General features: G+C 42.6%; 1 protein-coding gene and 1 long non-coding RNA gene across 2 annotated transcripts in view; one reads left to right on the top strand and one right to left on the bottom strand.

Moving 5' to 3' along the window:
* The window catches only part of FRAS1 (Fraser extracellular matrix complex subunit 1), a 173,614-nt gene that overhangs the window by 116,202 nt on the left and 41,532 nt on the right, over positions 1-15,880 (top strand). Inside the window, exons 27-31 of the mRNA XM_055795592.1 lie at positions 439-523; positions 3,458-3,784; positions 8,550-8,703; positions 12,523-12,701; positions 15,566-15,682. Coding sequence (XP_055651567.1) covers positions 439-523; positions 3,458-3,784; positions 8,550-8,703; positions 12,523-12,701; positions 15,566-15,682 — 862 coding nt within the window. The remainder of the gene's footprint in view (positions 1-438; positions 524-3,457; positions 3,785-8,549; positions 8,704-12,522; positions 12,702-15,565; positions 15,683-15,880) is intronic.
* On the bottom strand, positions 6,662-8,473 carry LOC114013769 (uncharacterized). The gene is made up of 2 exons (XR_003556948.2): positions 7,966-8,473; positions 6,662-7,308 (listed from the first exon to the last, which is right to left on the bottom strand). It is a non-coding gene; the product is annotated as an uncharacterized LOC114013769 (long non-coding RNA).

Raw genomic sequence — 15,880 nt, 5'->3', positions numbered from 1 at the left:
CTTGTCTTGAGAAGCATAGCTACGTTACGTTCAAGGTTATTGGGTGGCATTATCGAAAAATAAATAGGAAGCAATAATACTGTAAAGTGGGAGCTTCTGTTCCGAAGCCAATAAGTGACATTTTTCTTCAGCCACAAAGAGCTGACATTTAGAATTGGTACTTTGTCTTGGAGATTCCATCCTATGTGGGTAACATTAGTGAAAGGGAAATGAGGGTATATTATTACACAGTTATAGGTATTTTATTACATGTTGTGACTGTTGTGAATCTTCAGAAAAAAATACCATAAAAACGTAATTGAAAAATCTTGAGCTAAAGCTTCTGTCACTAAGCTAGTCATTTTTACTGAATATATATTTTTATCATTATTGAGTCCTGCAAGAGCACTTCATTAATTTATATTATCCTGTATTCTGGCTTGTTGGGGACTTGTTTAGGAAAGGACAGTTTTCCTTGAAGGTCAGCGATCAACAGTTCTTCTCCCATCCTGAGGTGGTCAACATTCAAGCATTTTCAACACAGGTAATGTAAGAAAGCTGGGAAAGAACCACAAATTTGGTACCATTTGGAGCCCTGGTTTCTTGCAGTGATAACAAAGGAGCTGGGCAGAACTAGAGCTGGAGTTCAGGTCAGGCGAATTAGACTCAACTCTCACTTAGTCAAAAGTCATTTGGAAGAGCTGGACTTGAGGTAAGTGACTGGAGAAGCTGGCCCATGTCGTTTTGCTTGTGTGGGGAACTGTAGCTGTGCAGTCAGAGGACAATTATCACTAAGGGCTAAGGAGTCCCTGCTGTTCCAATTGTCCTTTGGATCTGCGGATGGTCTAGCTCAGTCTCTTACTGCGGGGCACTTGAATGGTGATTGATCCCTATGGTAGGGATGCCTTGGCAGTCAAGGGCGTTTACTTAGATGCTCTGTTCTAGGACAGTTGGGAATTAAATCAGCTTGAGCTATTTAAAGTGTGTCTCTTAAACTGCTCAACACTTTTAGGCAGGTTGATGGTGCTGTGAAGCCTCCATGTCTCTCATATTATTGTTGTTTAAAGCCTGTAGCATGATATTGGGGAGGGGCTCACCCAAGAGATGGTATCAGGCAGTACGTTTGTGACCTGTTTTCATAAGGGTAGGCTCTCTCATAGGCAAGGTGTGAAGAGATGTGCAAGATATGCATTAAGGGAGAGGGCACAGCCTTACAGAAAGGGCGAGTTGTCCAAGCTCAGCCTAGCTGTATGTGTCATGTCAGCCTGTCAGCAGGTCATATCATCACATCCCTCCAGACAGGCTTTGGTTACCCCTCCAGCTACAGGTGTTCCTCTGATGGAGCTGCCAGCACAGTGGGTGTGCTGAAGCTGCCCAGCCCAGCTTCCCAGTTGCTGCTGGTCATGCTGGTAGCCACCTCACCGTGGACTCACTTTAACAGGGTCCATGTTTCCAGGGAGGCTTTGCAGCTTGCACTGAACTTTTTCCATAGTCAAACTGTCTAGTTGAAAGCTCAGTCAGATAGCTTTGCTTGAACGGAGCTTGTTGTGGCTACTTGGCATATGCTAGCAGAATAAAGAGACTTGAAGCGGCAAATGAGAGTCTGCTACACTTAATGCCTGTATACGTTCTCAGAGGGGCATTAAATAGCTTGATAAAACTGTAACTGGAAATCTGGTGATAATCCTTACTCTTTTAGTGCTGAATCCTTCCTGCCTACAAACCTGACTCAGTGTCCATCCTCACAACGAGTCATTTAAGAATTGCATTTCTTTCAATCATTGCAGTAGTGGATGGGTTTGTGTCTGAAAAGGTGCTTGTGCTGTTCTGTGCTGCACTCTGAGTGCAGTAGGAATGTAGCCAGCAGTTCAAAAACATGGTGAGCTACTGACTTGCTCACTGCATACCTTGCTGGGGGCCTGGGAGGGGTCTCCAGTTTAATGTATGTAGTGTTCCTTATAGGAAACAACTAAGGTGCATAATTTCTGTGGTTCTCTGACACTCTTGAGACTTTGCGCTGCTTGCTTTTTTTCTGGATTGGGATCCTAGAGAGGTGGTAGCTTCAGAGTTAGGAATTACTTTTTTTTTTTTTTTAATTGCACTTTTGTCGCTTTTAATCATTATATTCCATATTAGTCATTCTGTAACTTCTGGAAATTAGAAGTGTTCTAGTTTGTCCTTCAGCGTAAGACAAACTGTGGATTGTGATCCTGTTGTGTGTATATTGATTCTGGCTGGTGCTGAAATCTTTGCTCAGTCTAATCTCTTGTTTACCTCAGTAGGATGTTCACCTAAATAAGAGCTGCAGTCACTGCCCCAGAATACATGAGTGAGGTTTAATAACAGGAATTTTGCCTGCTGATCCTTAATAACCCTGATAAGTTGTACACGGGTGAGATGGCAGCAGTTAGCTCCCTGATGAATGTTCCCAGGGCTTTGACTTTGTCCCTGCAGGATCACCTCCCTCCTGAGGCAAGGTATTAGCAATGGCAAATGATGTTTACTGGGATCAGTAGAGACTGCAGATTTAAACTTTCTTGAGGATGAAGAACTAGAGAACTAATGTAAACCAACAGAAATGTGGACTCTAGCTGATCTTCATTCTGAGCTGAGTAAAGCTGTGTGGAGTCTTTGAAAATAAAGAAATAATGATGCTGACGACACCCAGTTTTGCTGTCTTTGAGATGGACTTTATCAGTTTGAGATGAGCAGAACATCCTTCACTGTTAGTTGATTGACTTATTTCTACTTAGAAGCATTAATTCAAGCTTCTGCCTCTCAGCGTGGCTTACTGCTATGAGTCTCCTGTGTAGGTTATTCTCCATCTCCTGGCATTTTTCCTTGCTTCCTTTTTTCCCCTCTCTGCAACTCGTTTTAACAGGTCGCCTGGGCGCTGTGTGGGGTCTTCCTCTCAAGCATCAGTGCTCTGCAAGATGTGTCACCGAAGCTGTGGGTTATACACAGGGACAACGTGGGGCGTCTCCATCCCGACCCACCCTGAACTGATTGTTCACAGGCATCTGAGGTGCCTACATTCCCGTTGGCCCTGCAGATGTGTGTGCAATGTGTAAACCTTCCAAAATAGTTGGGGTCCGCGTTTCCATTTGAATTTCCATGGATGGTAATAAGGCAAAGCTGTGTCCCTTGTCTCAGCCGTGCAGGCAGCAAAGGGAATACAGGCTCTAGCTGATAACTAAATTGCTTTCTATATACGTGTCCTAAGTTTTTTTCCTTTCCTAAGGCTTGCTGTGGTGTAAGAATCTTCTTTTAATAAACTAAATCAGTCTAAATTGCTAGATAGTCTTAGATCTGCCCACTGGGAGGGAAAGTGTGGAGAGTGATTCTCTGCTGCTTAGAAATAGGTTTCCAGGGATGAAGTGAGCTAATTTCCTTAACCCCACGATCTTCATTCCATACTTTGATCGTGATCAAGTTGCTAAGGTTTAGCAAACACCCAAGAGCTGCTTTTATGTTTCAGGCCCCATATGTGTTCAGAAATGAGGCTCTCCTTGTCGGCAGAGGGGAAATTGGAACTATAACAGAACGGTTGCTTGGTGTGAGAGACAGTGACAATCCTCAGGACGTTATGCTGATGGTTTTAGAGCCTCCACGTCATGGGCAGCTGATTAGACCTCCTGGGGACTCAGCTTCTGCCGTCCACATGTTCCACCTGGATGACCTTGCTGGTGGACTGCTGCGTTACGCTCATGATGGCTCCAACACCCAGGATGATGCAGTTCTTTTGCAAGTGAATGATGGGCACCACTTCCAGAACATCCTGTTCCACATTAAGATTGCTCCCAAGGTATGTGCTGTGACATGAACACTCACAGGCAAATTGAAGTCTGGAGAAGTATCACTGTGTCCTTGGGGTGTCACTAATCCTAGATTACCGACAGGCTGTGGTCAGAGGCAGGAGAAAGTAGTGGATTGATTGAGTTTTGGAGGTCGCCTGAATTCTTGGTTTGCAACAGGAATGGTTCAGTTCAAGCTGTGCAGCTTTGACAATTCAAATCCATAGTTACTTGATAAAAAAACTTTCTGGAGATGCAGGTGAGAATTTTGCACTGGTGAGGGCAGTGAATTAAAAAATTATGGTGGGGAGAGCGGGCTGATGAGATAGGCAAAGCAGTTACTGAGACACAAAAGACCGTGAATTGAACAACTTGGCTAATAAGGTGTATCACTGGTACTTCGGTGGTGGTGGTGTCTCTCAAGGTCAGGAACTCTGCTGCTCACTCGGCATTGCTCTGCTAAAATCTTGCACCTGCTGCATCTTTCTGTATGATAACTTCCCCCAGGACAGGGCACAGATACCTAAATTCAGAAATTATTAAGAAGTATTTTAATTTTTATTTCTTGCTTTTATTGCAGTTCATAATTTGTCTGTTCCATATCTGGACATGAAGTGGCACTTTGTATTAAATTTTATGGAGATTACAGCAGTCAAATTAGAAACAGTGGTGCTTTTCCATTTGTTTATGAAGTAAACCCCAGCCAAACAAGGCACAAAATAGATACACCATGTGTGGTGGAGCTTTGAAAAAATCAAAAGTTGCTGAAGTGCTTGCAAGCATTTCAGTTCTGGTATCGTGGTATTGTAATAGAAGGAAAAAAAGCCAACAATTTCCTTATCCCTTAGTTAATGTGAAAGAGTAATGAAAAATAATGCTGCTGGAGAAGTCCACTGTTGGCTGTCTTTTTGTGTATGGATCTAAGAATTACACACTCTTTGAGGGCTTCCACTCCATGAAAAAGGAGTTAGGGGGTAAAATTACCCCTCTTTTGTCCTCTTCTCTGCTGCATTAGATAACTTTCAGAGCAACTTGGGCGTGGAAATTTTAAGTAAGGTTTACAAGCAGTACATGTGCCTGTGTGATTAGCATTAGGTTAACTCATCCCATTTGGACCCTGCAGGTTCTCCTAAAGCTGTGGTAGTAATTAATGATAATTGGTGACATGACTCACGTATAAGTCTGGGAATGAAAAAGGCGTGGCTTTCAGGGCTGGTGCTGAGTTACTTAGACTCTGGGATAAGAGCACCCCTGCCTCTGGTTTCTTTACCCAGATCACTTTGGTGGCCATAAGGCATGTAAAAATGCTTGGAGCCTCTTTAACAGTGGGGGTTTTTTGCTATTGATTAAGCAGGTTCTTGCAAATGCCTAGTGAGGGTTGAATTGCTGAGCGTAGTTCCCTTTATTAGCCGATCTTGCGTTCCCTTGTCTCTCATTATCTTCCCAAATCTCTTTGTGCAGCATTTGGTTGCAGAGAAGAATGCAGGTGGTGACAGAGGTGAGAGTGGAGCAGCTTTTAGTATGAGGGGAGAGCTGGCAGATACCCAGCTCCTGTCTCATCCTAATTATCATCTTTGTGGAGTAGCCTTGGGTGCTGAAGTGCGTGCAGGGTTTGTTTCTGAAAAGGTGCCGCTGAGACACAGGCAAAGACCCTTGGTCGTTTTTTCCTTGGTTTACATCTGCAGATTGCTTGAAGAGTTCGGTAGGGCCCTGACCAGAGGTGTGGGAGTTCAGGGTGTGGATTTTTAACCGTGTTACTTTCCTGAGTACACAAAGCTTGATATAATGTGCCGCCTGATGGGTTTATATGGTAAATACTGGTATGAAAGGACATTTCTAGGATCCCTATTCCATGGGCTCAGTCAGCATAATTCTCAGACATTCATCCATAGGAGCACTGCAGGGAAGGGGTGAAAACGTAAGAGAAGGACAACATAACCTTCCAAATATTACGAATTAGAGGGTTTTGTTTCTTCACAACAGGTGTGCCTTGTTCTCTGCAAGGTGCTGTTTTTTAGTCCCTTTGGTTGCTAACAGCCTGCTTTTCCCTATTTGTCCCTGTCCACACGCTTCATTCTGACCTGCTGCAGTCTGAGCAGCTGGCCTCTATTTTGAGAGCTCTTAATAATGATTTGCACTGCTGTATACTTTTATTGACATTCTCTAACAATTACGGCTTCTGTGAAGTTAATTTGAGACCTGCGGGTGCTTCATTTTTGGCACCAGTGGCACTCCAATGGGAAGTAAGGAGCCCATGCCCTAGAAAATACGATCGCCAGCTATGTACTGTAAGTCAGAGGAGGTCGCAACTACCCACATGTGATCTGCCCGTTGCCAGTGGGACACAGAAGCTTTTCTTTTCTGAGAGGCTAGGGGGAATGCAGGAAAAAGAAAGCATATGTTTATTTTCAGGGGGCGTTGGACCCCAAGAGAAGATCCAGCTAAGTAAGGGAGATCTCCAAAATATTTGCAAGCCACTGCATCTTGCCCTACCTGGGAGCAGGTAACTGAAGCACGGACCAGGGAGCATGTTAGCTTCCCTGGGCTCTCTGGAAACACTTCTCCTGTGCTGTGAATTCATTCACACAGCTCAGGTATCAGTTAAAAAAAAAAATAATTGAATGTGATTCTAGCTGTTTTGCTGAACACGGTGTCAGCACTCAGACCAGGCAATAGCTTGTTACTAAATACACCTTTAAAAATATTACCAAGCAAAAAGAGCTGTCCCATGGATGTGTTCTTATTAACAAGCAGGATCGCAGCATCAAAGCCATGTGGAAATGGTATGACAAAATGTCAGACTGATTGAATGTGGCCATTGAAGGAACATTCAGTCATTTAGTTACTGAAAAGCCAAAGGGTCCCATGTTTATAGCAAAACCACAACCTTGTGTTTAATTAACATTCACTTAGAAATATTTTATTTTCAAACACTGCCTTTTGCCTGTCATTCTTTGAAGTGTAGCTAGTCTCTATTTCTCCTTACACAATAAATACAGGGACCTTTCTGACCTTTTCCGTTTGTTTGCTCTTCCAGAGTTTTGTTTTCCTGGGCCTGTATGCATCATGATGTGATTGAATCGATAAGGTCAGAGGAAAGTGTTCATATATATTGGCAGGGTGCTCTTAGCTGGCACAGGATCTTGTTTTCTTCTTCACCGTTCTTTAAAAAAATAAGGCATCCAACTGGAAAACTCTTGATCTAACATAGCTGAAGATTGTGCAGCATTTTAAAAATTAACACTGTGCAAAATACATGTAGTACAAATTAAGCAGGTGAACGCTGAGCAGCAGGCATGTAAAAATGGAGATATGAGATCGTCCTTTCATGTGGTTCCTTTTCACAAACATCTGTTTAGCTCTCCCAGCTGTCCCTGCTGCAGATTCAGAAGAATATAGTAATGAGTCATTTATTAGTTTTGGGGTGACACATAATTATGTGGAGTAGTAAATGAGGAGGAAGATGGTCACTTATATGGAGCAGTCAGGATTTTGACTGATTATGCTGTTCCCCACAACCAGTTTCAAGGCAAATCTGCAGAAATAAGAAGTCACATTCACAGCAATTGGGCTTACAAGAAAGAACCATGTCACAGAAGAGGTCATGGGGATTTTGGTGGCTTGTCTGACAAAGCGTGAGCTAACAAAGTAATTTAGAACCAAAAAGGGCAAATATAATCCTTGAAGGCCAGAGGAGTGTTACTGAAGTATATGAAAATGGTAGTGAACCCATTACTGCATCCATTCCTGACATCCACATTTCAAGAAGCTTGAATTAATATTGGATAGATATTTGGAAAAAAAGCCACAAAAATAATCTGAAGGTTAGAAAACCCACCAAGTGGTTTTCAGCAAAGCAAAAGACTTTGATGGATGCTCAGGCAGACTTCAGTTTTACAAAAGTAGTTAAGAATGACTTGACCGTGGGTGTAAGTCCACACACAGAGAGAAGATATTTGATCTAGAAGTCTTCCTACAAGTGTGTTCTTAGCAAAAAAACCCACAAAACCAAACAACAAAAAACCCAAAAAAACTAACTTAGCAAAAAATTTATGCAGATTTGTTGCAGTAGATACTGAGTGAAATTTATGTATCTAATTTTCTGAATGTTAAACTGCTTCTATTCAAGCAAAGGACAGAAAACTATCATAATTCCTGTTTCTGCCAAAATTCACCATGAGCGTTTGCATACCTTTACGTTCAATTTCCCCTCATCTTATAGAAAAGCACGAGACTGGTCATGAACCTTGGAGATACCACCTCTCCATGCTCACGGAGAGGTGATAAGAGTTATAGATGTGGGTAGAGATAGTGGAGGTGCCACAGAGAGATACTTCTGAATGGGTAAGAAGCTGTTATTCTCTAAGTACCCTTGAAAGGTGTGTTTTTTTAGCAATACGATGAAGACATGAGAGAGAAAATGTGGATCCAATCAAACTGGTGCGGTAGACTGGATACTTTTTTTGTCAGGTGTTGATAGTAGTGAATTTTCCACTGTGCTGTGGGGATAAATTCTGTCAAGACGTGTCACAAGTCAAGCGGACAGAGAATGAGGGTGGTGGTAGAAGACACAGTTGTGGAGGGAGTCTGAGGTTGTGAAGGTTTAAGGTCAGTGGCAGGAGATTAGGAGCAGTGGAGGACAATGTCAGTTCTAGAGAACTGGGTCTGAGGGCTGTAGATGAAGGATGCACAACCATGCACTTGAAAATCTGTTTCCGTGTGTGCAGCATTGCCAACATTCAGTTCAGCCTTTTCCTGCTGTCCCCCTGCCTGCAGAACAACGGCAGCCCTCAGCTGGTGACTAATTCCCTGGTGTGGGTGCCCCAGGGAGGCATGCTGCAGATCTCCAAGACGATTCTGCACGCCAGGCTACCCGGTGCCCGCGACTCCGAGATAACTTACACCATCATCAAGGACCAGCCAAGACATGGTAAGTATCTTTGGAGTTTTGTTGTCCAAAAGCCGCTGTAGCGTGTTGCTTTTCACACCACATGCCCCAAGGTGTCCATTCGCTAAGTAAGTGTAGGATTCTGGTTCCTTTGGGGGAAAAGGATGTTCTTCACAGACCTGTGGGATTTTAATTCTTCCATGGTATTTTGCCCACAACAAATAGCATTTGAGGGAGTATTTCCATATAATACTCAGCAATAAGTGCTGCTAACCTCTTCTTTTTCCAATCCAGATGGGCAGGCAGGCTAACGAAGCACCGTTGTCCTGCCTGGTAGTCTGAACTTCTGCAGCTGTGTTCCTCTAGTAGTAGTGAAGTTCTGGTGGATTTACAGCCTTATGAGAGCAGAATATTACCTCGCTGCCAAAAGATAAAATTCTAGATGAATGTCTGGTTTAAGAGGAGCATAGAGTAGTATCTGCCTCTAGAAACTGCTGAGCAAAACTTTACCTTGAAGAACTGGAGACCTCCCTAAATTCCATGACATTGGATTTCATTTCTACTGATGGAAGGAGTTATTAACTCAAGCAGAAATTGGTGATATTGGCATCCCTGTGTAATTCTTGTCTCCACATTTCTTTTGAGAGGCTCTGATCCCATCTCTTAGAGTAACGGCTTTCACAAAGCAACCCCACGGGTAGGGCTGCAGCTTGTAGATTAACTTCTGGACCGCCAAGGAGAGGAGCATGGAAAGTACCGGTATTTGTGGCTGAGCTACAAACTGAGAGAAACTGGATGGAAAAACTAAGATGTCCTATGTGGAGGGAAAGGAAATATGAACAGAAAAGAAAAATGTTTTCCCATTCAGCATCACCATTTTCTAAACTAGAACCATGTCTTTAAATAGTATATTTTGCACTTCTATAAAATGGTGTCATTGCTTTTAATTTGCTGAGCCAGATAAAATTACAGAATCCCTTTAGCAACATCAGTGCTGTTTTTTTGCTTTTTGCTGTAAGGACAGGCTGGTTTCCGTAGCAGCTGCCAGTACCTGATGGTAACATAGATAACGTTATTTTTGCAATTTAGAAGAGAAGTAATTAATTTGTATTCCCTCTTCAGTTTTCTGCAAATGAAGGACTGTCTTCTCATTTTTAATAAGCATTTACATGAAAACAAGAATTTTTCCCTGAGGGGCTTGTCTCCTGCTGCCTAACCCTAACCAAAATTTATAATCCTGTATTTGTAGCACCGTAATTATCTCTACTGTAATTAATTGCAATAACACAAATGGGTTTGTAGCTGCAGGTGAGGAATAAGCAGTAGAAATCAATGATCTTCAAAATTTAAGCTAAAATACTATTGTACAGAAAGGGAGGAAAAAAAATAAGAGAAAGAAATGTAGAAAATGGGTCCTGAATCAAGGAGGGTTTATCTGCCGATTTTAATTTGACTAATGGAGAAGATATTCATACCCATAGAAAATATATAGTTTGATTTTTAGATAGGAAAAAAAAACAATTTAGAATTAGCTACTACGTTTCTATAGCACAAGCGTGTGGACAAAGGCGGCTTCTTGCCCTTTATTTCAAGATTCTGAAACCAAACGAAGGATATAATTAGGGAAGGAAGATCTCTGCCCAGATCCCCTCCTCCTGCAGAGCTGGATTTGATTCTTTGATTTGGGAACCGGAGAGCGGTTGGTCTTCCTAAAGATCTCTGTATGCTGGGCATCCTGTTTTGTCCCTAGAAACAGAACCAGAGTCTTCCCTGGCTCTCCTCCCAGCACACAGGATGCTACGTGGGAAAAATAAATACTTCTATAGGAGCAGGTATTGTACTTTAAGCTGCTCCACATGACATACATTCTTAAAGGATGACATTTCTAAAGCCAGTGGAAAGGGATGCAAGTGTCCACTCTTTTTAAAATGAATGAGACCACAGCGCCTGAATCCTCTGGACAGCTCTGGAAATTACAGCTGTATAGTCCCCATATATTTCAATAAATTGCCCGAGTGTGCATAAGTTGTACGTTCATGTGTATAATCGATCAACAGGTGCTGTTCTACTTTAAAAAAAATGTTTCATATGAAATGGTAATTGTAAACGAATAAGTAAACACATATATAAATAAGTAAATATGTATAAATAAGTAAGTAAAATAAGTAATCACAGTGTTGTGCTTTCTGATTGCGTTAAATATTAATTTATGAGACACATAGACGCCCATCTTGCTTAAAGCAGCTGTATGTTCTCATTGTTTCTTCTCTTACTTTGGGTGGGATAAACAACTTGCAGGCCCTAACTCCTTTGGGTATGTGATTAGCATCTTTAGAAATCACTTGAAAGATTAAGGTGGTGAACTACCACGAGCAAAAGCGTAAGATTGGGAATGTAATTAGGGCACTGATAAGGGAATATTAGCATAGAGTTTGATGATAAAATGGAAGTGTGATGTTTCAGCCTGGTGAATGATTTTATTTTTTTTTTTATTGCTCTAACTGTATGAGGGTGGTTTGGGAAATGAAATGGGAGAGCTTATGATGGATATTTTGCATAACAGAATGATTAATGCTGTAAGGGGAGCTGAAGTAATTTATAATATATGTGGCTTCTGAATTAGTAGCCATGAGGGATGCGTTCAAAGACTAGTAAAAAAGCACAATAAACAACTAGCAGGTTATTTAAAGAGCAGCTGAATTATATATAGTCAAGAATAATAAGGATAGGGGAAACATACCATTTTTTCACAGATTATATGTTAACTCCAAACCAGTAAATTACATCGTAAAATAGAAAAATATGCCATTTATTTTGATACTGTAGCTCGTTGTCAGGTTTTAATTTCATTTATGTGTGTGGTTAGGAAAAATGTTCACATCAATGAAAGTGATGACCAAGGTTTTGATACCCTTCTCTTGGTGGGCAGCACTTGGCTCTTTCTTTGAGTAATTTTATTAAGGTCTGTTGAGCATTAGTAGTGATATCAAAATTGAAGCCTTGCAGGCATGTGTGAGGAAGGCTGATAACCAGTGGGACATGCCCTCATCCTGCTGTTCTCTGTCATAGCTGCAGTGAAGCCACTGAGTCCAGCTGACAATCTGTTCCTATTACAAAAATCAGAAAGAAGCTGGATGTTAGAGTTATAAAAGCTACGTACTCTTTGGAGTAAGAGCTACAAACCAGGGCGTACAGCCTTCCTACACAGCCTGTGATATCGAGGTCCTTTACTGTATCTGTTCAAGAGCTCTTTTTCAGTTGAAGATTTCTGTTCAGAGAAGGCGGTTGAGTATACTTTTTTGGCATAATAAGTTCCCAAAAGAGCTGACCTTGAAAAAATTAGTATGCTATATTCTGATACTTCAGTTTTACCCTTGAGGGGAAGATGGGTAGTCTGCTGCAATGCTTTTTAACCCTGCTTGTGTCTCACTTCTGTCCCTTCACAGGAGCTTTGGAAAGTGGGGCATGTTCTGTGCATCTGTTTTTCTGCTCATTTTATCAAACAGGCACATTTCAAGGTTGAAATGGGCTGGTCAGTGGGCAGAATGACATTTTGGGAGTTTGAAGTTGCAGATGCTGTTCTTTGCTTGACCGTGTATTTCTTCAGTGCACTTGCATGAGTTACTTGATCTGCCCTTTGCCAAAACAGGAGATAAAATTTCTCTCTGTCAGTGGGATGTTGCAGGATCCCTTAGTGGTTTGGGGGGGCAATACTGCTTATTTGTGTTAGTCACATGAGATGGAAAAAAAAAAGACTGCGTGGACCTGTGTCTTGGATGCTCATGAGCTGGTGAAAAGGCATCTGTTCCTCCTTGTTTTCTCACAAGTTGTGCCGTGGCTGTTCATCTTTGCTTTTTCCAGGTGAAGTGGTGCTTCTGGTCCCGATGCCAGCAGATAGCCCAGCAGACTCATGGCAGCTTTTGCCTGATGGAAGAGCAGCCTCACCTACAACCTCTTTTACCCAGCAGGACATCAACGAAGGCATTGTGTGGTACAGGCACTCTGGATCTGAAGTAGAGAGTGACTCCTTCCAATTCCAGGTACTCCTCATGGTATTCACAGGGGGGTCACACAGCAGTTCTGCTGGCATTTTTCTCTCGGATTACTCAGTCTGCCATTCTTGTGACCCAGAGGTTTAATAGATACACAAATACATGCATGCACCCACAAATATGTGTGTAAATTTATATGTGCATTTACATACAGACTTATGTGTGTATACATGTATGTTGCTTGACTGTAGATGAATGTGCCTGTGCTTGTGTATCGGGGTGGATGCAACCCATCATTGTATCCGTGGGAGACTTATTCATGCACAAGGGAGCTTGTGGATCCCCAGGTTTTAATCTGTGGCAGTGGAGCCAGCCAGCTACCCACAATGTTGAGCTGCATGCGATGGCATTAACCTTCTGGATGTCAAATCAGAGGCCGTATTACAGATCTGGAGATAATTGTCTTTCGAGTAGCATCTAACATTTAAGCTATTAAACTAATAGCTGGCCTGATTTTCTGGAGAACAATCCCATCTCAGGAAGGAGAGGGTTTTGTAGAAAAGCAGTGATGTTGCCCTTGTGCCTGCTAGCTTATTTAAGCAGGAGAGCTCTCAGAGATCAAGAGTCCCCAGGGTGAATGGGCAAACAGGGCTGCACTTAACAACTTCCACAGGATGAAACTAGCAGGCTTATAACATACCATCAGCGTGACACAGTGTGTCCCGAGACTCAATTCTTGCTGTGACAGTGATCGTGTCTCCACTGGCCTTTTCCTGTGGGCTAAGATTGTCCCTTAGGGGCACCCCACTGATATGCTTGGGCTTGCTTTTGGGGAAGAAATAGGAACAGGGAATGTTTTTTGCCTGGTGGTCCTTTGAAGAGGTAACAGAGGGTAACTCCCACCCATCTTGTAACCTGCTGCTTCCCTTCCACCACGCTTTGAGATGAGGCTGGTCCCAGGGAACAAGGGAAGAGCAGGGCGGTGGGTCCACATAGCCGTGTGTTTGGGTGTCCTGGAGATCCTCCAGCTGGGTGCCGAATCTGCATGAGGAGACCCTTAAAGAGGTCCTCCTAAGGCATCCCTGAGATCCAGACCTCTGGGAAGGGACTCCCCAGTGCAAGGTGTGCTACTGCAGCTCATATCCTGGCTATTTTGGTGCCCCATTTGCAGTTCAGAGAGGTTTGACTCCATGATACTGCATGGCAAATCCATCACCCTCTCATAAAACCTGTGATATTGACTCCAGGTGCAAAGTGTTCTGAGTGTCTTTTTTTAAATTGTTTTGTTTTGTGAGCCCCAAAACCAAGCAACCCTCCTACTTTCTGCAGTCCCTAAGCTAATAATTTAATTTTTGCTATAGATTATGTCTTCATGCAAACAGACAAAAAGGTACAAATACTCCCCAGCAGATGTAATACTAAAATAAATCCTACATCCCCACAGGTTTAACATTCATAAAATTCCTCAGACAGGTCCTTGCTGTTTGCTTGCAAGGTTTAACAGCCTCCCATAATGCTAAGCCTACGTGAACACTTACATGCAGTATTTGTTACATCTGGTTTACAAGTCAGAAGCTATTACTGTAGCACCGGAGAGGCAATTAAGGTAATTTCTAAAGTAATTAACATAAGTGATAATGAGGAATTTGTGAGTGTCAATGTTGAACAAGCTAATCTTTAGCTTAATTGCTACATTCCTCTTATAGAGTATGCATTTTGCATGAGTTAAATGTTTGGTTTTAGTATCTTGGAGCGGTAGCAATAATTGTATGGAAAGCCCGACTGAGAGAGGAAGCTGCGCTTGCCTGGGTCACATCAGGAGACCGTAACACATCTGTCTGGGTCCTGAACCTTGGATTGGAGCGTCTCAGAAAGGGCCAACGTGTTGTTTTCCTCAGTATTTTAGCAATTTCCATTCAGGTGACAGCAACGCAGAACAGGTCCAGCAAATGGCTAGAGTTATTTCACTCATTTCAGCAGAGCCTGCATTTTTATGCGTTTTCTTGAAATTAAGCTTGTGCTGACGGCTGTTCTTGCACACAAAGTGCTCTATTGAACCCAAGTGCGGACTTCCATCCCTACTGAAAGATAAAGCCATAACCGAGTCTAACAGAGAAGTGGGCTGTGTTTGTCTTATCTCAGAATTGCTGGGAACATTTGCAGGCTGATCTCTAGGGGATGGGTTTGGTCCTGTGAATTTTTACAAACTTAATACAATTTGCTTTATATGTCATTACTGCAGGTTTGCTATTATGAGTTAGATACCAGTGACTTAATTCTGCTTTTAAAGTGGCTTATGGAAAATTTTTATGGGTCTCTGTGACACAGAAGTGCAGCCTGTCTTGACAGATGTTGGGATCACAAGGATCACTGCCAAGGCAGTGCCATTATTGAAAGACCAGTTATTGCCACCTTGTCAGCCCAACTGGTGATCATTTTGAGGGTAGGAGGAAGGTTTAAAAAACCCGGGTTTTTTTTCTGTTCCTGTAATGTAAGCTGTGCGGACAGTTGGAGTAAAATTCCATAGCAAAACTATGACAGTGGTGAGGGGAAGCAGAAACGAATAGCAGGTAGGGAACTGACAAACGGACATCTTCCTAATAAAGAAACTATTTTGTGAAAGTGAACCATTTATAAACTATATCATAAATATATATAAATAAATAACTAGAAAGTGAACTATTATAAAGTGAACTATTTCTAGATTGTACAGGCAATAATGGAGAAACTGGTTCTTATTTAGGCCATAGTTCCCATCAGCTGCCTTTCATATGTGCTTTGGGTTGGTACCTGCTGGAAAGGTGTGTCTTTGCCTTCCCGGACCAGAAGGAGTGGAGAAAGGCATAAAACTGATCCAGAAATGCGAGAGCGTCCTTTGTCAAGTATCCACTCATGGGACCTTTCCTCCCCAGGTGTCCGGCTCTGCCAGTCCACAAACCAGCTTGAAAAGCCACGTGTTCAACGTTGCAATTCTCCCACAGACGCCCAGAGGACCTCAGCTTTCCCTTGGCTCCTCGCTGCACATGGCTGTAAGTGTGAACTGATGCTGCTGGTTCTGTATTCCCACTCCCCTTGCAGCAGGGCACAGCGACCAGAGCCTCCCCCAGAGCACTAACCGCTCCATGCTGATTCCTGTACTTGCTATTGTCCACGCTCTTGTGCTCGAGTCAAAGATGGAACTGAAGCTACGGAACAGGATATGTGCAGCAGATAGCTAGCTGGAGTAG

Source organism: Falco peregrinus, chromosome 2 (genome assembly GCF_023634155.1).
Source record: "Falco peregrinus isolate bFalPer1 chromosome 2, bFalPer1.pri, whole genome shotgun sequence".
Classification (NCBI taxonomy): Eukaryota; Metazoa; Chordata; class Aves; order Falconiformes; family Falconidae; genus Falco; species Falco peregrinus.
The sequence above is the reverse complement of the archived record's forward strand: the minus strand, read 5'-3'. Positions and strand labels throughout refer to the sequence as shown.